Source organism: Vitis vinifera, chromosome 14 (genome assembly GCF_030704535.1).
Source record: "Vitis vinifera cultivar Pinot Noir 40024 chromosome 14, ASM3070453v1".
Taxonomy (NCBI): domain Eukaryota; kingdom Viridiplantae; phylum Streptophyta; class Magnoliopsida; order Vitales; family Vitaceae; genus Vitis; species Vitis vinifera.
The window spans coordinates 26,651,615-26,672,091 of NC_081818.1; the positions used below are offsets into that span (position 1 = coordinate 26,651,615).

Sequence of the window (20,477 nt, forward strand, 5' to 3'; positions counted from 1 at the left end):
TTTTAAGTTCAATAAGCTGTCCAATGAAATCAAACTAAAACTCACTAATACTTTGGAATCAGAAAAAAGTAGCATTTAGTTCCTATTGCATACACTTCAATGCATTCTTCTATCTTAGCAAAAATATAGGAAAAAATTGTAGACTTGACAACAATAAAAATCGCCAAAATGCAGCTATGCTATACCCAATAAATGGGGAAAAGGAACAAGGATTATTATCATCATGTGATGTCCACATCCCTTTCTACAACTGGCTGGATCTCTGGATCAAACCCTTGGTTGTTTGTTTTGTTTTTAAAAGATTTTTGGGTAAATATCCGGGCGAGGGCACTCCTTGACCTTCCAATTGTCTGAGGTCTGCCACCATTCTTCTTGCCAAGGTCTTCCACAAGGGTCTTGACAAGATCGTCAAATTTACGCTTAAACGTTGGATACCTCGAGATGGACCTGGTGATTCCTTGGAGCCTACATGAAATAGCATGAGAGCAGAGCAGGAGTGGAATGAGAAGAACAAAAAAAATTATTCTCAATTTATTACCTTCTAGCTAATGCATCAAGTTCTGCTCGTTTACGCTCAGTAGTATCAGGTGGTGAGCCAATGTTGGAATTCTTCAACCTCTCAGGATCACCACTCAAGAGAACCAGTTTTCCAAGATAGTCCTCTTCAGCCTCAGAAAGTGCATCGGCTTTGATCTGGTCTTTGATGATCAAGAGGGGGTTAAGAAACCATTCAAAGAAGGTATCTTTGGGTCTGTTTGAGGTAGTTATCTCAGTATTGTTACCTACATCAGAGGAAATAGGCGGCTGAAGGCATTTATCTACATGCTGCCAAGACTATGGAAAAAACTGTGGAATTTCTATCATTTAGGCACTTACTTAACAATATACCAGCAGAATTGGCTTTCACGGAGTGCAGAAGTGTCTGAAGGAGGCAGTAAGCTGGTAACCCAATGCTTATTATTCCACCTACTTCTTTATTGGATTTGGAATCTTCAAGGACTTCAAGAGTTATAAGTCCTTCAGATATCATGATTTCTCCCTGGCGTCGACACTCCTTAAATAAGCCATCAAGTAGCTACACCAAGTTTTGTACAGAATTCATCAGCCATGAGTTGGAAACATGGGTGTCATATTACTTCCAAAAAGTGAAACTGCGATAATTCCTCTAAGCATCATTAAATTCATAGCATTTCCTTTAAGACACAAAACAAAGAAATAAGTTACCTCGAGTGGCTTCAACTCAATAGCATTTTTTATTGAAATTGAACGAGAGGGGGGATGCTTCGGTAAAGAGTTGGATTTTGAAAACGAAGATGAACGAGAGTTGGTTCGTGACAATGGAGCTTTCCTTCGATATTTGGGTCTGTTAATTTCTCAGAAAGTTTTAGAACATTCTCAGAACTATAAGAAGCATAAAACCCAACCCCACATGGAAACTTTAAAGTGTTAAGAGTGGTGGAGCACCTTGGAAAGCAGGACCCTTCCAGCATGTCAAGCACATCATTGCTATATTCATCATAAATTGATACAGAAGCAACAATATAACAAAGCCCATACCAAAGTGAAGATTCCTGTAATTCAAAACCCACAACAACAAAGTTTAGGGTAACTTATAACCCATGTAAAAAGTAAATTGAGACATATTGCTGTATCTGAAATGAGTTTGAGGTGAGCTAACCATGAAACAAAATGAACTATGATGGAAGTGCAATTGTCCAAAAAGGCATTCAAAACATGCACATACATGATGGTCAATCCAACACAGCAAAAAGTGCTAACATTGTGTGCTTGTTATATTACTTACAATTCATTATGCTTAAGCACAAAACAAAAGTAATACAATAATATCAGTGAACATAAGATAATCTGAAGATTTACAATTGCTTGAGAATGTTCAGAAACCACTTCTGGAATTATTCCATTGTGCCTTTAGTAGAATTTAAATATGAAAACTCATTGTTTGGAACACGTCATAACATGGGGGAAACAGGAGCCATCATAAATCATAAACAAATTTAAAAACGAAAACAAAAATTGAAATGGAGTCATGTTACAGATAGAGTCAATTTTCAAATACCATGGAAATAATTCCATTTACATTTGATTCATACCAACTTAAGAAGCAAAATTGATGGTAAAGACTACAAGATGTAAAACCAAATCGAGCATGAGTTTTACCTGATAAACAACCACGGCTGCATAAGCACCTAAGAAGATACTTGACACCATAGAGCCCAATACTGCCCCAACAACAGCCAATGGCCAGAGTAGGATAGCAAGTCCTGCAAATGGTACACATATTGTCTCCAAGAAAGGGCCTTCTCGACCTATAAGATCATGAAGCAAGCGGTGCCACCCCTTGAAGAGCATGTAAGGGCTTTTGCATAGGGCAATAAGGGATATCACAGGCATGTCAACCAAGAAACCAAGCACGCCAGCTAGGAGAGCAAAAGGAAGATAAAGCAATCTGCAACAAGTTAACAAAAAGGTTTCTTTAGTTAATGACCAGAATAACCATTGATCTGAACTGTTGTAATAGAAACGAAAATCAATGGGTAAAAGATGGTTTGTGCACTTCTAAAGGATCTTTCTTCATTGTTGCATTTCTGACTCAATGTCCACCAAATCAGCATTGTTGTTTGGTCTGGAGTCTGCAATCACTAAGATTACCTAAATGATCCTGTTTTCTTTTCTTTCTTTTTATTCTTTAATCATAGATGATTTTGCTTTTGTTTTCTTATTGTAGAATGCATATCTAAATATTGAAACGAGAATAACAATAAAGTTATAAAATTAGTGGAAGTAAGATTTATTAATGTGATCTGGTTATCTAGAAATGGAAATAGAAAATGAGTGAGCGTTTGGCATGCAATTGCAGCATGATAACTGGAATCAACTTGTTAATTAAGAAGATCGATACAGGGATCGACAAGACCAGGGCATTTTCTTTTTTTTTTTTTCTTTTTTTTTTCTTTTTTTTAAAAAAACAGATCAGACAGAGACCCAGAAGATTGAGTAGGTGACTTGTGTAGGATCTCATATTATTGAGAAAGGAAAATTCTGAATTCTAGAATTGATTAAAATATACTTTAAATGTCTCAATAATTGTAGAAAGTAGCCCTTGCCAGGGGACAGGGAAGGTTCACGTTCAAGTTCGAGAGGGGACCAAAAAAAAGTTACCCATAAAAGGCAAATGAATAAATAAATAACTAGAGACTAGTAATCATCTAGTCTCCACACACATCCTAAACATTAAGTTTGAATCAGAACATACAATATAAATTTAAAATCAAAACATACAAGAATACGAGGTGTTCAACTTCCACTTCAGGTAAAACTTTGGTCTATGTTTTGTTTCTTGAAAAGTATTAAGGAAAAGAAAAAAATGTTAAGAAAAACGATTTTGTTACATTTGAATATAATGGGAAAAAAGTGAGGAAACAATTACTAAGAAAAAGAGTAGGGAAAATGCTAAATGATTTTTCTTCCCATTTCCTTAGATAAAGGTGATGAAAGTTTGGGGGAAGTATATTCCTCAATCATTTAATCTTCTTTCCCTCAACTTTTCCATGAACAACCAAACATGAGAAAATTTTTATACATTTTTCTTATATTTTTCCTCTCTATTTTCTTTCCCTCAAACTTTCCAACAACCGAACATAGCCTTAAGAATTGCATATGTAAGTTAATTCCTGGCAGTTTAAGTTTAAAAACATTATCCATTTAATTCTTTTTAATAGCCAATATTCGTCATAAAGGTCAGTACAGGAATTATTGTCCGTGATGCCTACTGTTTCATCAGAATTACATGACACTATATATTCAATTTTAATGAATGGTTTGGTTTTATAGGCCACTAAAAGCAATATGGAGGAAATAAAAAAGAAAAAGAAAAACAAATTCCTTGTGGCAGACACAGAATGAACCTTATCTCATAATATTTGCTGTCTGGAGGCCCTTGAGTGCATAGGTCTTTCATCAATGAAAAGTAGGAATGGTAACAGACATCCATAAAATCCCTGATGATGGTAAAGCTCCTTTTGACAGTGCTCGTTGTTCCATCCTACAAGTGGTAAAAAAGAAATCCCTCTTACACAAGGCCACAAAAAAATGAGGACAGATAAAAATTATCAGACCTTGGATGACATACATAGATACAGTGGAAAAAACGATCACTCCTCCCTTCCCCAACAGCTTCAAAAGTGGAAAACATTGGCCAAAGAAGGCCAAAAGCTGCACCACCTATGATACTTCCAACAATTCCAACCAATGGCCACAAAATCAAAGGAACAGGAATGAACACACAGAGCACAAGCTTCAAAACTGGTCCTAATTTCTTAGCTCTGCCATTAGAGAAATTAGGAGAATAAGAAAGAGCACTAACAAGTAAAGAATAAAATTAGCAAAGTTGAGGGTCACAGGAAGCACCTCACAATGGAATAATATGTCCAGACAATGTGCATTGGCCATAGGACCAAAATTATACAAGAGTTTCCGACTGTCATGATAAGGCATATCAATGGGCAGAGAATAATACCTGAAATAAGAAACTGATATAAGGCCTTTCGCGTTTTTCCAGAGTTATACTCATCATTCAATTTTCTGAACTAGTTCAGCACCCAATGCATCATACATTTACAGAGGAAATGTAAAGGATTAAATTTAGGTCCTCTTTTGATCATTTTTGAAGTACAATCTAAGGTTTTAAGAGATAAATTAGGTGGTGCAACTTATGCAAGTTGGGTCATTTTGACATTGAACCTAACCTCAACCCCAACATGAAGCTTATCTTGAAACAAAAACTAACTCGATACTCAATCCCAGTTGCCCAACCCAAGCCTATTTTTCTGATTAAGCTCAGGCTAGAAAATTATAGATTCAGGCTTGGATGGGTTGGTCAGATTAGCAGGTCATGAAAAAATTTGTTAGGTTGGATTGGGTTGAACCCAAAAAGAAAGTAATTGAATTCACATCTATTTATCAAGGGATTGACTATTACATTAAGGTAACATTAAATCAACTAACCATCAATTTGTATTTGTCATACATTTAACAAGGAATTGAGAATCTAATTTCTAAACCAAATGTGAGAATGGATGACCGAGATATATTAAGAAGATATCTAAATCAACCTACAGACTAATACTATTATATAAATTTAAAATCTATTTTCATGAAAGCTTTTGCCCACAAAACTACATGGAACAAATAAAAAGTTTAGCTAGAGCCTTTGCAGAAAAACATGACAATCAACAAAATATAATTTTGTTAACATCCATTTGCTCAATTAACTTAATAACTACAACCCTATCCAACAATTAATAGGATAAATCCAAAGTGCCAAAACAAATAAGAAAGGAAAAAAGGACAAAAAACTATCACATTAAGATTATAAGACACTTCCAAACAAATTTTCAAGTCAACCATGTTCCATGAAGAAATTTGAGTTTAAACAATTAGGTCCAGGTCAGGTTTGGATTGTGCAAGTTCCCCACTCAGATTTAGTTTGGATTGACATTTTGTTTCCCTAGTCCAACCCAAATTACAAATTAAGTTGTCCAAGCCTGCCTAAAAACCGGATGGCTTGGCAGTCTGGCTAAAATCATTGCAAATTTGCTTCTACTAGAAATGCCCATTCAGTATCTCAAGATACAAAATCGAAACACCCTTGTCAACACAATGGGTTTAGGTTGTTTCATTCCCATAGGAACTAAGCTCTATGAGGTAATAAATCATCCTCATATGCCATGAATCAAAAGCCTAACCAGGAAAGGTCAAATTAAACAGAAAATAGAAGACAATTCAAATAAAAAGGAAAAACCTTTGGAGACACAGCCTCTAGTCACACAGAAAATAGAAGACAATCATGTAAAACAAAATTCAAATTAAACTCAAAGATACCAATTTTCATTGTCTTGTAGTAGGCTACTAGTTAGATGAAGAAAGGTACAGAAAGAATAATCCCAAATATCATCATTGCCATCTCAAATAACAATTATTTTCCTCCAAAAATGATCATGATAGGAACTAGAGTTATTCATAAGCATTCATTTAGTAAATTTTAAATTTTACATTCTTCTCCAAGAAACCATACACACACAAAAACAAAATACAAATCTAGTAATTTACATAGCCAGTTTGAGGATGGAAGAATGGCATCATAGAAGGAAAGAACTGAAACAACTACTGAACAAGAAACTATTGTCACTTTTACCTTTAATGAGCCCCAGAAGCAGAAGCCCAATGAAGAAAGGCAAGAAACAAATGAAGTTCCACAAAGAAGCCACAAACCCCTTTGGAGGCTCCATATTCTCAGTCCCCCCCACACCGGATCTCCCCAATATCAATAGAAACGCATCTGACAATCACACCCAAAATTTCCCTCACACCACAAAGGCCCGGAATGCGAAAACCAGTTTTCCGAAAACCCACAACAACAACTTGAGAAAAATCTACACTTTGCCCTACTTCCTACACCTAGCGACCATGAAACTCAGAGGAACTCAAAGAAACACCACATATCCATCCCAGAATCATTCCAAATTTATGCCTCAAAAAACTAAACCAGACCCCATCTGTTCCCTGTCGCCACTAGAGTTTCAGAGAAAAGAAGACGACAACGAACAACTGAACTACAACCTATTCGTAGAAACCCAAATTTTTTTTAGGAAAAAAAATACACAAACTTAGGTTTTGAAAACAATATTATTGGGAAATGGGGCTCCCGAAACACAACTTTCCCTTATTTTTATTCGGATTTTTTGAACGTTGAAACCGGAATCCACAAAATTTTGAAAAATATCATTGGGTTTGTGGACTTGAACAGAACAGAAGACAGTTGAGTAACCGCCCGGAGCCTCAAATTGTCCAGGCTTGAGGACATAGCAGTTACCATCACAGCATAAGTATACGCAAGGAATACCCATTACGCATCAAGCTTTTTCCTTTACTTCTTTTAAAATCCAAAAACTATTTTTCAAAATAAATTTTCATCCCGTTCCATTTTGCATTTTCCACGTCATCCCTTTTTGAGTTTCTGTCCCCTGTTTCAATAATACGCCCCTTTTATTGGTCTAATTAAATTGTTTCCAAATCCCTTTAATTTCCCATATTTAATTTTTTTTTTCAGCCTCGTCCTCCACCTCATCCCTCTCTCCGCTGCGTCACCAATACTTTAATGCGTGGCACTAAGATAACGCCTAGTAATATTAAAACCATAACCTGGGAGCTGCTGTGATTGAAACACTCGTCTTACAAGTAGACACGTGTACAGCACCATGCATGGCGAGTACCTATTTCATTTTGAGACGCGTATGCGTGAATTGTCGGTTTTATGGTCAAATTGGAGTGAAGTTATGTGCCCTGACGAAAGAACATATTTTAATGAAAATATTAGGAAGACAATAAATTAAGGAAACTTATTAGATATACATGTACAGAGGGATCGGACCATGTGGTTCAATGTTTGGCCGTCACGCAAAAGTGGAAATTAAAAAATTTCAGTGGACTATGAAGTGTTAAAACTTAATTGAGATTGAGGTTGGAGAGATTAATACGGAAAAATTTCAGTGGACTTTGAAGTGTTAAAACTTAATTGAGATTGAGGTTGGAGAGACTAATACGGAAGGTATATGTATGGCTTTGAGATTACAAGCCAACCGGAATGTGGTGGGTGGTTGTCACAATATTCTGAAATCATTTTCATGTGGCGTATGCTAAGGTTAAAGTTGTGTCATTTTCTTTTTCTTTTTCTATGGTTAGCTCCTCCCAATGGTGGGTCTGTCTCTCATGATTTGAAGCTTAACAAAATGAATATAAACAATATCATTTCCGTGATTAAGTAACCTTTCACCATCATTTCCGAGGAAATGTTTGGCAATTTGAGAATTGTGGGTGTTTGGCTCAGTTTACATAAAACCTTCAGTATTCCCAGATTTGAAATTTGAGCCCGTCTAGATACAAAATGGTCCCACACTTGCTGAACTTTTATCCATAAGAATCGTACACATGTTGTTTGTCTCCTATGATGCTCCATATTTTGCCTATTGGTGGCTTCTTTTGAACTATCAGAGTACTTATGCCGGCAATTTGGTGGGGTGTAGATCTGGGTATGATTTCGACCAATTTTTTTCATTCAAAAAACTCCTCAACCGATTGCAGAATGAATTTTTACATATGGGGTTTAGATGTATTGAAAAGCGTCTCAAAATCCCCAAGTGAAAGGCTATTCTTAATGGATAGAGGATAGAGATGAAAAGAAAAAATGAATAACACTTGATGTAGTGACAAGGTTTGTGATTCAGAGTCTAGTCATAAAGAATGAAAACCTTTTATGTGTTTTATCTGGATGTTTTTGCATTAATATGCTTGCATTGAAGCCAATGAGATAACCCATGTGATTATATAAGAACATCCCATAGAACCTGCAGTAACAGTAGACAACAGAATGAATGAGATCCATTACTTCAATGTCACCATTAAGCTGAGCTATACCATTTGTGCGATCATTTTCATGCGTCAGGTTTCTTGTGCCAGTGAGTTAGAAGTTAGAACTCGAATAGAATGATAAATGCAGTTTCAGAAGTAAGTTCAGAGAAATGTATAAAGATAAGGGAAAAATTCAGTATCATACAGAGTTCATTATGCAGAACAGCTCATTGATTTCCTTCTGTTTGCTGAGAGTAAATTTCCTTTCTATCAAATGGTTTAGCTCTCCTAGGAACATCAGCCAAGTTACAGAATGCAGACAAGGTCTTTCTGGCAAGCAACTTTTTCTTTTTCTCTGGTGGCCGAGGCCCTAAAAGACTTACATCGATGGTAGCACTGTGTACCTGTGAGGATAGAACGACTGCATCATAAGCTTTAGTGGAAAGGTTAAGGCCTTCATTTTGAGCCCTTGAGTATAACTCAAATGCAAGCCTAGGCTTCCCATCCTTTGCAAGAGCTTCAATCAGCATTTCATAGGTAATCTCATTTGGTTGGATTTTCCCAACTTTCATGCGGTGAAACCATTCGAATGCTGCACTGCTGAGACCGTTTCGTGCGCACCCGCTGATGATTGCATTATATGTGACAACAGTAGCATCTATTCCTAATGTTTCCATCTCCCGAAGGATTGAATCTACCCTTTGAAGCTTCCCTTGTCCGACGCAGATTGAAGCCATAATTGTGTAGGCATACAAGTTTGGCTCAACACCCATCTTAACCATATGTTCCCACACCCGGGAAGCCTCATCATAGAGTTTGCCTTTCTCAAGGGCACTAAGCAATGCCCCATAGGAGATAATTGTCGGCTTTTCACCTTGTTCCACCATTCTCCTGAATATCTCCACAGCAGCAGAAGTTTCTGCAGCCTTGGAACAGGCTACTAGAACAGCATTCCATTCCCTACTTCCTGGTTTTAGGCCTTTATCTTCCATCTTGTTTAGCAGCCTGACACCCCATCGCCAAATGCCTTTTTTTCTAGCGGCAGTGAGTAGTATATTAAAGTGAGAAACAACCAGTTCATATGATAAGTTATTTGGCTTTGGTCCCTTGTCCAGCAAATCCTCGTAAATCTCCAGAGCTGCCCACCACTTCTTTGCCTTCCCCATCAACCAGATAATATGGTTGCAGACAGATAAGCTTATTTCAGTATGCCTTTCCCTTATCCTAGTGTATAATTCTTTTGCCACAACATAATGCTCTTCACGTGTACATGCCCACACAAGGCGCTCATATTCTGCCCGACCAGGTTGAAGTCCAGCATTGTCCATGTCTGCAAGAAGTTTCAACAAAATGGGGCTTTGGTTGCCTTCTTTCACAAGCCACCGCCTCATCACCTGATAGCAAATCCGAATTGTGAAGTTCTTGAGCTTAACAAACTCATTTTCCCAATCTTCATCAGCATCCTTGCCAATTTCGCCTTTCAGATAATTTTCTCTTAACTCAATAAAGAACTTCAGGGCTCCATGTCCATCTTCCATTCTTCGATAGACCAACAATGCTGTAGAATAGGATACGGGAGAAGGACACAGACCATTCTTCTGGATCTCCTCGAGAATATTGAGAGCTTCAACTGATCTTCCTTGTTCCAAGTAAATTGACATCAAAGTGTTATAAGTTACAACATTTGGAAGGATCCCTTCTCGAGCCATATCATTCATGACTTTCTCAACTAGTGCAAATTTTTCTGACTGTTTCACTGCACCCAAAAGACTATTATATACAAAAAGGTTTGGGCCTTTAGAACCATTGGTTTCCTTCTTTCTCTTAAGCCACTCAACAAGAGCCATTGCAGCATCCAATCTCTTATCTGTACCAAAACCTCTAATCATGGTTGAGTACACTTGAAGAGGCAATTCAACCTTATCCTTAAGAACCTCTTCTACATCATCTGCAGTTGTAGCAAACTCTAAGCCATGTGCCAGTGCACGAACATCAACATTTCTACTCTTCTCCTCGATCACTTCCCCATTTTTTTCAGCTTCTTTTTCTTCTTCATTATCATTTTCATCACCATCCCTTGCTCCATCTACTTTAAGACAATCAATATCCACAGTCTCAGTATTCCCTGCCAAACTATGGATTGAATTTGAATCTTCTTTAACGAATTCATTCCCAATTGCTTGTTGCTCTAATGCCCAGGCCAATGCGAAAGAAGCCCCAAAAGACCCTCTCTTTCGCTCACATAAGAGAAAAATTTTGAGTTTGGAATATCCGGAAAGCAACCCACATCCAAAATCAAATTTAGGACTCCCACAATAAACCCCAACTCTGTCACTTCTTGAACTGCTTGAAACCCATAAGAACGCAAGACTTCTATACTGACACACAGGATCTTCAGGATTCCATAGTTTTCTCCTTCCCCTTCTTCTACTCGGGATAGAAGAGGAACCCAGGTTATAGTCCAACTGGGGTACTGCCCAAAAGACACCTTTCGAGGGCCAAACGCTTAAAGCTTGCATTTTGCAAGGGAACTTACCAGTAAAGTGACAGACCCATAATGTAAAATCGAATAAAGTGTTTATCTCAGAGTAGGTTTTCCAGGAAAGAATCAATTCTAAAATGAGTAAAAACAAGAGAAGCAAGAACAGTTTCTTGTAGTTATGATTCGGAAATCACAGAATTCTCACGAACTAAATAGATGAATTCATACCTTGGGGATTGAAGAGCGTGGAAAGAATTGAATTAGGGTTTTGCTTTATCGAGTTTGAGTGGATTTCTGAATCGGCTTCTGGCCTTTTTGTATTCACGCGTGCTGGTTTTCTCACAGCCATACATTTGCAGTCAGCTAAATGAAATCGGTAGAAGCAATGACTTGAAATGACGTCGTTTGCACGTGAGATAAATCATAAATTTGCCATTAGAGCTCAAATAAGGCTTGAAGGGTTATGGTCTTATTTTTTGGGCCTTCTAAAGGAACCAACGAAAATAGTTACGGGCCATTCTGAACAATTCTGAGCTGCCCAAATCAAGACTTGAGGAACCATTTCAAATGTCAAATTCTTCAATTAGTATTAGCATAAGGTGATAATTGGCCCAAAATTCATGAAACTTATAACACTAAGCTCAAAGCTTAGATGTGATGTATAATTGGGCTGAAGGATATGAGATTTGCATGGTACCCAGACTACCCTTAATGTGCTGATAGCTAAAATTGTGCAACAAAATGACTAGAATCCTAATCCCTTGTGAGTAGTGCTTTGGTGGTCCTTTGAATCCAACAAAGAACCATTGCTTTTGTTTTTAGGGTCGAGAGGACATGTCGAATCAAATTTTTATTCAGACATTATATTTTTCTTCTCTGTTGCTAACTGGTTGATGGATTGCACGATGGACATACATGTTTTGAGTTTGTGTATTTGAAGAAAATGATGATTGTGTTAGGGGTTAGCATATGCTGATATTTGACCCAAAATTCGTGGAACTTTTAAAACTAAGCTCAAGGCTATGATATTTTAATTGGGATGAAGGATTTAAGATTTGCAGAATACCTAAACTACCCTTAATGGGTTGATTGCTAATGCTACCAATGAAATAACGTGGAAATTCTATTTATAAAAAAAAAAAAACTAAGGGTTTATTTAGGAAGTGTTTCTAGGAACTATATTTTATTTTCTAGAACAAAAGAAACTAAAAACATGTTTGGTAAGGATGATGTTCTTATTCTCTAGTGTTTTTCATATTCTTAAAACCCAATTTTCTAAAAACAAATTGAAAGTGTTTTCACCTGTTTTTTGCACTATTCAGAGAAAAATAAAAGAGGGTTGTTCTCTGTGTTTCCAGAAGGGTGTTCTTTATGTTCTTGTGCCTCTCTTTCTCAACTTGATGTTAAATTGCTAGATTTGAAAATGTGTTTAATAAAAAATCTCTAAAATCAAACCCAATTTGTTGTATCTGAGAGCAGAAAAAGATCAAATATGGAGCCTTTCACATGGAATTTGTTACCCTTTTGTATGTGATGGACAATTTGGAAAGAAAAAAAAAATTCAATAGTGAGGGTTCTCTCCTTAATCTAGTGATTTTTATGGGCTAGGAATATAAAGGAAGTTATTGTACCTAAAAACCCATCTTCAACCTAATTTGGAAGCATAAGGAAAAAAAAATGTAATTATAGTGTCAATCCAAAGATCAAAAAGGGAAAGAGACCTGTTGGAATATTGAATAGGGTGAAAAAATGGGTACCTTGAACCTTATATCAGGTGTCTTAGATAGTGAGGCTGATGACGTGCAAAGATTTGCTTGAAGAAGACTTCTTTCATGTAATTATCATGTAGTATTTGAAGCTATCACTATTAAGATCTTTGCAAACACTCCATCAAAATTTTCTAAGCTAAGTTGGTTTGACGAAATCCATCATAATTTTCTAAGGTAAGTTGGTTTGAAAAAAATAAAGTAATAAAGTAATGATTTTTCATTGAATGAGTTGTATGGAGTTGTTCTTTTTGCTATTATGATTTGCATTCTAAGCTAACTAATGATTAAGGTGTAAATATATTGCAAAAAAAAATGTATTAAAAAATGAAAAATTATGTAAGTAGTTTAAAAATGGATACAATTTTTTTAATTTAATGAATTGTAAGTCTAAAAATTATTTATATTTACAATATTCAATTTAGAAAAATAATTGCTAAATAAGTTTTTTTTTATCTTACTTTTTCTATAAAACTTTTTTTATTAACTAAACCAAACATTTTTTTTGTTTTTGTTTTTTGAAAACAAAAAACTGTTTTTTAGAATTCATGTTTTCAAAAGCAATTTTATTTTTGAAAACACTAAAAACTATTCTAAAAAACACTTCTTAAACAAACTATAAAATACTCTTTGCAACCCTAAAATTGTGCAACAAAATGCTAGAATCCTAGTGATGACAAAACAATACTATAACACTTTCAATTTTTTCAAATGTAACATTAAATCATTGCATTTTGTTTCAATTTGAGCAACAATGAGATCAAACACACTTTGTTTTGAAGCCCCTCCCTAAAAGGTCAAAGATTCTCTCTTTAGAATGAGTGATAGAAGACCCAAGAGCTTGAAGATTCTCTAAACAACGTTGTTTTGTGTTTGGCCGGAGCCATGATAGTAGTGATCAAAAGAAGAGCTAGTTTAAGTGATCAAGAAGTTCAAGCCATATTTGATTGTCAAAATGTTTGAAATCTTTTCCCGATTCCTCTTTAAAACATGGTTTTTCACTCATCATTTCTTTATTTTTTCTAGATCTAGGTATGCTTAGTAACTGAGAAAATAGAAATGAAATTAGAGCTCTACAACTATTGTTGTTTTGGCTTTGTTGGAATGGGGACTTCTCAACTTAAAAAAATTGGGGTAGGTTTTTCCAATTATTTAAGTTGGTTAGGGGGGTTTTTTGTTTTCTTGGTCACCTAACAAGGGAATTTTGTTTTATTTTGCTTATTTTTCATGTTTCTAGGTTCTATTGATAACCAAATAAGAGTTGAATGCTTTTATTTGAGTTTTCTTTATTCCTCATGGCTAAGTTTGATTTTTCGTTTAGGCCTATTAGGTTTACTACTAGTTTTAGTTGGGAATTGATTTGGAGTTTAGAGCCTAGATAGTACTAAGAACTAAGTGGAATGCTAGTGCTTTGTTTGGTAGCCTAAAAACCATAGGAAACAAGAACAAAAAGGGAAACTAGACCCTTGTATTGTCTATTGTTTTAATTCCCAATTAGAGAAAAGTTAAGCAAGTTAATTGTGAAATATATTGTCTCTTTAAATTTGTTTTGCCTTTGTTTTTTCTTAGTTTTCTTAGTTAGTGAATATAGTAAAAAACATAAATGGAAAAAGAAAGAGAGAAAAAAAAAAATAAAAAGAAAATAAGCCAAGAAAAGAAAACATACAAAAGATTGGCAATACTGATCTATGGGGTGTAAATGTAGAGAAAATGAATTTGAAATATGTGCAAGTATGTAAATAGCGTTTTTCAATTGTTTGCTATGAATTCCAAACAATTTCCATGAAGAACACTAAAAAAAAATTAACAAAAGAGTGTCTTGTATATGCTTTGTCTAATGAATACAAAAATCTTATATGATTAATGTAAATACTTTGTAAATAGTGTGCAAATGTGAAAATATATATAATGAATTTGACATATTTGAAAGCGGGTAAACAAGGTTTTCCAATGGTTTGGTGTGAATTTCAAACAATCTTTGTGAAGGAAAGCATTGAAAAAGATTCAGAACAATATGTCTTGTACAATATTTGGTATAGATACCTTGTACAATTAATGTGAATGCTTTATACACAACATGTAGATGTGAAGAATGTGAATTTGACATATATGAAAGTGTGTAAACAAGGTTTTCTAATGGTTTTGTATGAATTTGAGACAATTTTTATCAAGGAAAGCATTGAAAGATATTCACAATAAATTAAGTGTAACATATAATCACTACAAATACCTTGTACATGTTGTATGCGAATATGAAGGAAATGAATTTGATATGTGTAAGTGTGTAAACAATATTTTCTTTTGGTTTGGTTTGAAATGATAGCAACCTAAATGAAAAAATCAGCAAAAGGAATTCACAGTACAATACCTTGTACATGCCTTACAAAGTTAGTACATGTCCTTTACGATCAATGCAAATACCTGAGTTTTGGGTCAAAATGGCCTCTTTGATGCCACGTAGGCGCCACATCATTAAAAAATATTTTTTTTTCGTCATTATAGTGAAAGCCGCAGTTGGGAAACGCGGCTTCATTTTTGCACTAAAGCCGCAGTTAGGAAACGCGACTTCATTTTTGTACTAAAGCCGCAATTGGCAAATGCGGCTTCATTTTTGCACTAAAGCGGCAGTTGCCAAACGCGGCTTCATTTTTGTACTAAAGCCGCAGTTGCCAAACGCGGCTTCATTTTTTAACTAAAACCGCGGTTGGCAACTGCGACTTTAGTTAATTTTTGTTTAAATTTAAAATTTAATTAAAAAATTATTAAATTACAATTTATGAATGAAATTTAAAAATATAATTAAATAATAAATTATTTATATTTATATTTAAAATTCTAGTATTACTTCAACAAACATAAATTGATAAATAGAAGATATTATAAATGAATGTTTTATTTATTAATAAATTAATAATCTTAAAATAATAAATTTATATAACATATAAATAATATATAAAATTGTATAATTTATTAATTTAAGATATTTAATTTGTTAATTTTTAAGATATTAATTTATTTATATTATGATAAATTTATCTTTATCGAAATAATAGTATAGTAGTTAATAACTGAGATTTCAATTATAATATTTTTTTTTACTTTCAAATTTAATTAAAAACTATTAAATTACAATTTATGATTGAAATTTTAAAAATATACTTAAATAAAAAATTATTGATATTTAAACTTAAAAATCTAGTATTATCTTAACAAACATAAATTGATAAATAGAAGATATTATAAATGAATATTTGATTTATTAATAAATTAATAATCTTAAAATAATAAACTTATATAACATATAAATAATATATAAAATTGTATAATTTATTAATTTAAGATATTTAATTTGTTAATTTTTAAGATATTAATTTATTTATATTATGATAAATTTATCTTTATCGAAATAATAGTATAGTAGTTAATAATTGAGATTTCAATTATAATATTTTTTTTTTACTTTCCAATTTAATTAAAAACTATTAAATCACAATTTATGATTGAAATTTAAAAAATATACTTAAATAAAAAATTATTTATATTTAAACTTAAAAATCTAGTATTACTTCAACAAACATAAATTAATAAATAGAAGATATTATAAACGAATGTTTTATTTATTAATAAATTAATAATCTTAAAACAATAAATTTATATAATATATAAATAATATATAAAATTGTATAATTTATTAATTTAAGATATTTAATTTGTTAATTTTTAAGATATTAATTTATTTGTATTATGACAAATTTATTTTTAACAAAATAATAACATACTCTTAAGCCGTAGTTGTCATATATAGATTTTTTTACAAAATTAGTTAATGAAATTAATTACAAAAAGTCTACTACAAAATGTAATTTTTAATAGTTTAATTAAAGTCACAAAAAATATCCACTAAAGCTGTTAACCCGATAGAAGGTTAACTGGACTAAAGCTGTTATTGGTAAGTTACGAGCACCCTTAAGGACACCATTAAAAACTTCAGACATATTAGTTGTCATAATCTCATATCTCCGCCCACCATCATATGAGAGTGCCCATTTTTCAAGAGGAATTTGCTCCAACCAATTTCTAACCTCGGCATTTATCCGGCCAATTGTATCCATGTGAGAAATAAATTTTATCATGTGTGATTATATATAGGTTCTTGTCTAAAAAGGAAGAGAGTACCAGTTACATATAGGTTCTCTCCTTGTGGAGGCGTGTGAGATTATATATGTTTTTTATTTTCCACTATATTAATGTTTAGTGGATATTTTTTGTGACTTTAATTAAACTATTAAAAATTACATTTTGTAGTAGACTTTTTGTAATTAATTTCATTAACTAATTTTGTAAAAAAATCTATATATGACAACTACGGCTTAAGAGTATGTTATTATTTTGTTAAAGATAAATTTGTCATAATACAAATAAATTAATATCTTAAAAATTAACAAATTGTATTCTCCACAAGGAGAGAACCTATGTGTAACTGGTACTCTCTTCCTTTTTAGACAAGAACCTATATATAATCACACATGATAAAATTTATTTCTCACATGGATATAATTGGCCGGATAAATGCCGAGGTTAGAAATTGGTTGGAGCAAATTCCTCTTGAAAAATGGGCACTCTCATATGATGGTGGGCGGAGATATGAGATTATGACAACTAATATGTCTGAAGTTTTTAATGGTGTCCTTAAGGGTGCTCGTAACTTACCAATAACAGCTTTAGTCCAGTTAACTTTCTATCAGGTTAACAGCTTTAGTGGATATTTTTTGTGACTTTAATTAAACTATTAAAAATTACATTTTGTAGTAGACTTTTTGTAATTAATTTCATTAACTAATTTTGTAAAAAAATCTATATATGACAACTACGGCTTAAGAGTATGTTATTATTTTGTTAAAGATAAATTTGTCATAATACAAATAAATTAATATCTTAAAAATTAACAAATTATACAATTTTATATATTATTTATATGTTATATAAATTTATTATTTTAAGATTATTAATTTATTAATAAATAAAACATTCGTTTATAATATCTTCTATTTATTAATTTATGTTTGTTGAAGTAATACTAGATTTTTAAGTTTAAATATAAATAATTTTTTATTTAAGTATATTTTTTAAATTTCAATCATAAATTGTGATTTAATAGTTTTTAATTAAATTGGAAAGTAAAAAAAAATATTATACTTGAAATCTCAATTATTAACTACTATACTATTATTTCGATAAAGATAAATTTATCATAGTATAAATAAATTAATATCTTAAAAATTAACAAATTAAATATCTTAAATTAGTAAATTATACAATTTTATATATTATTTATATGTTATATAAGTTTATTATTTTAAGATTATTAATTTATTAATAAATCAAATATTCATTTATAATATCTTCTATTTATCAATTTATGTTTGTTGAAATAATACTAGATTTTTAAGTTTAAATATCAATAATTTTTTATTTAAGTATATTTTTAAAATTTCAATCATAAATTGTAATTTAATAGTTTTTAATTAAATTTGAAAGTAAAAAAAAAATATTATAATTGAAATCTCAGTTATTAACTACTATACTATTATTTCGATAAAGATAAATTTATCATAACATAAATAAATTAATATCTTAAAAATTAACAAATTAAATATCTTAAATTAATAAATTATACAATTTTATATATTATTTATATGTTATATAAATTTATTATTTTAAGATTATTACTTTATTAATAAATAAAACATTCATTTATAATATCTTCTATTTATTAATTTATGTTTGTTGAAGTAATACTAGAATTTTAAATTTAAATATAAATAATTTATTATTTAATTATATTTTTAAATTTCATTCATAAATTGTAATTTAATAATTTTTTAATTAAATTTTAAATTTAAATAAAAATTAACTAAAGCCGCAGTTGCCAACCGCGGTTTTAGTTAAAAAATGAAGCCGCGTTTGGCAATTGCGGCTTTAGTGCAAAAATGAAGCCGCATTTGCCAATTGCGGCTTTAGTACAAAAATGAAGTCGCGTTTCCCAACTGCGGCTTTAGTATAAAAATGAAGCCGCGTTTCCCAACTGCGGCTTTAATACAAAAATAAAGCCGTGTTTCCCAACTGCGGCTTTCACTATAATGACGAAAATATATATATATATATATATAATGATGTGGCACCTACATGGCATCAAAGAGGCCATTTTGAACAATAGTTTGAAAATGTGCCCATTTTCAACATTAAGTTTCAAAAATGGGCCATTTTGACCCAAAACTCCAAATACCTTGTACATCCTTTATATGTAAATTAGTAGATTTTTTTTTTTTTTTTTTGTAGTGATTTGATATGACATTCTTACTCAACTATAAATGATGGACTAAGAATCTCAAGTTGTAAGTGTTTTTCCATAACTTGAAAATCTTTAATTTCTAGAAATTAAATTATTTTGGCTTTCTTTATTATCTGGTAAATTTTTTTTTTTAATCTAGATACTTAATTTTTGACTAATTTTGTGAAAATTATATGAATTTGATTAGAAATGTTTTCAAATATAGTTATTAAAAAAATAGTTTTTTTGAACAATTTTCAAAGATAAATTTCTAATGTTTTCTAGAACAAAAATTTATCTAAGAACTTGGAATGTTTTCTATCTATTCTTTGTGTTTTTAAAAATAAATTTTATTTATAGTACTTTATTTTCAATTATTCCTTATATTTGTACAATATTTTTTAAAACGTTCCATAGAAAACAAGTAAATATAATTAAAATATGTTATAAAAGTGCTTTTAGGAATAAAAAACTATTTAAAAATAATAATTTCTAAAAAGACTTTATATTTAGAAGAGTGTTTAGGCATTCTTGGATGTGTTCACATATATTTTTTCTTGATCTTTTAAGAATTTAAAAATAATTTTGAATTTTTTTGTGCCCAAAGAAAATCAATTTAGGAAGTTAGAACAATAAGTTTATGGAGTTCTAAGGTAAGAGGTCCAAGAAATTAGAAGATAGTGGGAAAATTCAGCATTAGAAGTTCAAATGTTTGAGAGACACATTCAAATGTGACCATTCAAACAACCAAATGATGGACGATCAAAAGTCTAATTGGATTGTTTGAATAGTCCTTTCTCATCATGCATATTGTTGTCACTAAAAAGCATACAAACACAATTTCTTTTTCATTTTTCTTCCATCCCCCACACCCACATCTTACATCTTTGGTGCCTCTTGTTTTGTTTTTACATCATTAATTTCTATATCTAGGACCATAAAGCCTTTTAGAGCAAAATCTATAGGTCTTTTATGAGAGGCTTTTTGAGAGGAGAGTAGAGCCAAAGCGGCCTTTAGAACTTCATGAATTTATAGTTTTGTGATGTATTAGGTTGGAGAGAGCATATTTTGATCATATGATGCATATGGATCATATGTTACTATTATTTGTCATTACTCTCTCATCATTGTATCATGTATTTTAGATACTACTATGACTTATGCTTTTATTATGCAAGGTATATTATTTCTCCTTGTGTGTTTTATTATACCTAATTTTCATATACTAGTCATTTTTGTGACAAAAAAAGGAAGTAGAAGGCATTTGTTCATTGATTACATTATTATGGTCATATTTTACTTCTTATAGGCTTGTTGTTTAAGCATGTGTAGATTATAGGTAGTTGAATTCACTATGAGAGAAATGGTTAAGACAAGTTTAGAGTTAGGGTCAATGGAGCTTTTATGGGAGTTGAGGGGAGGATCAATGGAAAAATTATGGAGGATAGGCCGAAAATTGCTTAATCAGGAA

The 20,477-nt window shown here is 32.0% G+C and overlaps 2 protein-coding genes across 2 annotated transcripts; both read right to left on the minus strand.

Moving 5' to 3' along the window:
* Window positions 1-24: 24 nt before the first annotated feature.
* On the minus strand, window positions 25-6,943 carry LOC100247538 (uncharacterized membrane protein At3g27390). Its single transcript, XM_002268652.5, has 10 exons — window positions 6,215-6,943; window positions 4,429-4,537; window positions 4,151-4,343; window positions 3,927-4,063; window positions 2,179-2,467; window positions 1,465-1,571; window positions 1,225-1,363; window positions 877-1,075; window positions 539-782; window positions 25-465 (listed from the first exon to the last, which is right to left on the minus strand). The coding sequence occupies exons 1-10, from the start codon at window positions 6,306-6,308 to the stop codon at window positions 222-224; spliced, it is 1,755 nt and encodes a 584-aa protein (XP_002268688.1). The 5' UTR covers window positions 6,309-6,943; the 3' UTR covers window positions 25-221.
* Window positions 6,944-8,575: 1,632 nt separating this feature from the next.
* Window positions 8,576-11,341, minus strand: LOC100242401 (protein LOW PHOTOSYNTHETIC EFFICIENCY 1, chloroplastic). Its single transcript, XM_002268785.4, has one exon. It carries the CDS (start codon window positions 10,944-10,946, stop codon window positions 8,655-8,657), a length of 2,292 nt encoding a protein of 763 aa, XP_002268821.1. The 5' UTR covers window positions 10,947-11,341; the 3' UTR covers window positions 8,576-8,654.
* Window positions 11,342-20,477: the final 9,136 nt, after the last annotated feature.

Bases quoted from the DNA above. Each gene is read 5' to 3' on its own strand.
- LOC100247538 (XM_002268652.5), bottom strand. From the start codon at position 6,308: ATGGAGCCTCCAAAGGGGTTTGTGGCTTCTTTGTGGAACTTCATTTGT. The intron at 4,538-6,214 runs GTAAAAGTGACA...TTCTTATTTCAG, and splicing joins GCTTCTGGGGCTCATTAAAG to GTATTATTCTCTGCCCATTG. The intron at 4,064-4,150 runs GTATGTCATCCA...TACCACTTGTAG, and splicing joins GTTTTTTCCACTGTATCTAT to GATGGAACAACGAGCACTGT.
- LOC100242401 (XM_002268785.4), bottom strand. From the start codon at position 10,946: ATGCAAGCTTTAAGCGTTTGGCCCTCGAAAGGTGTCTTTTGGGCAGTA.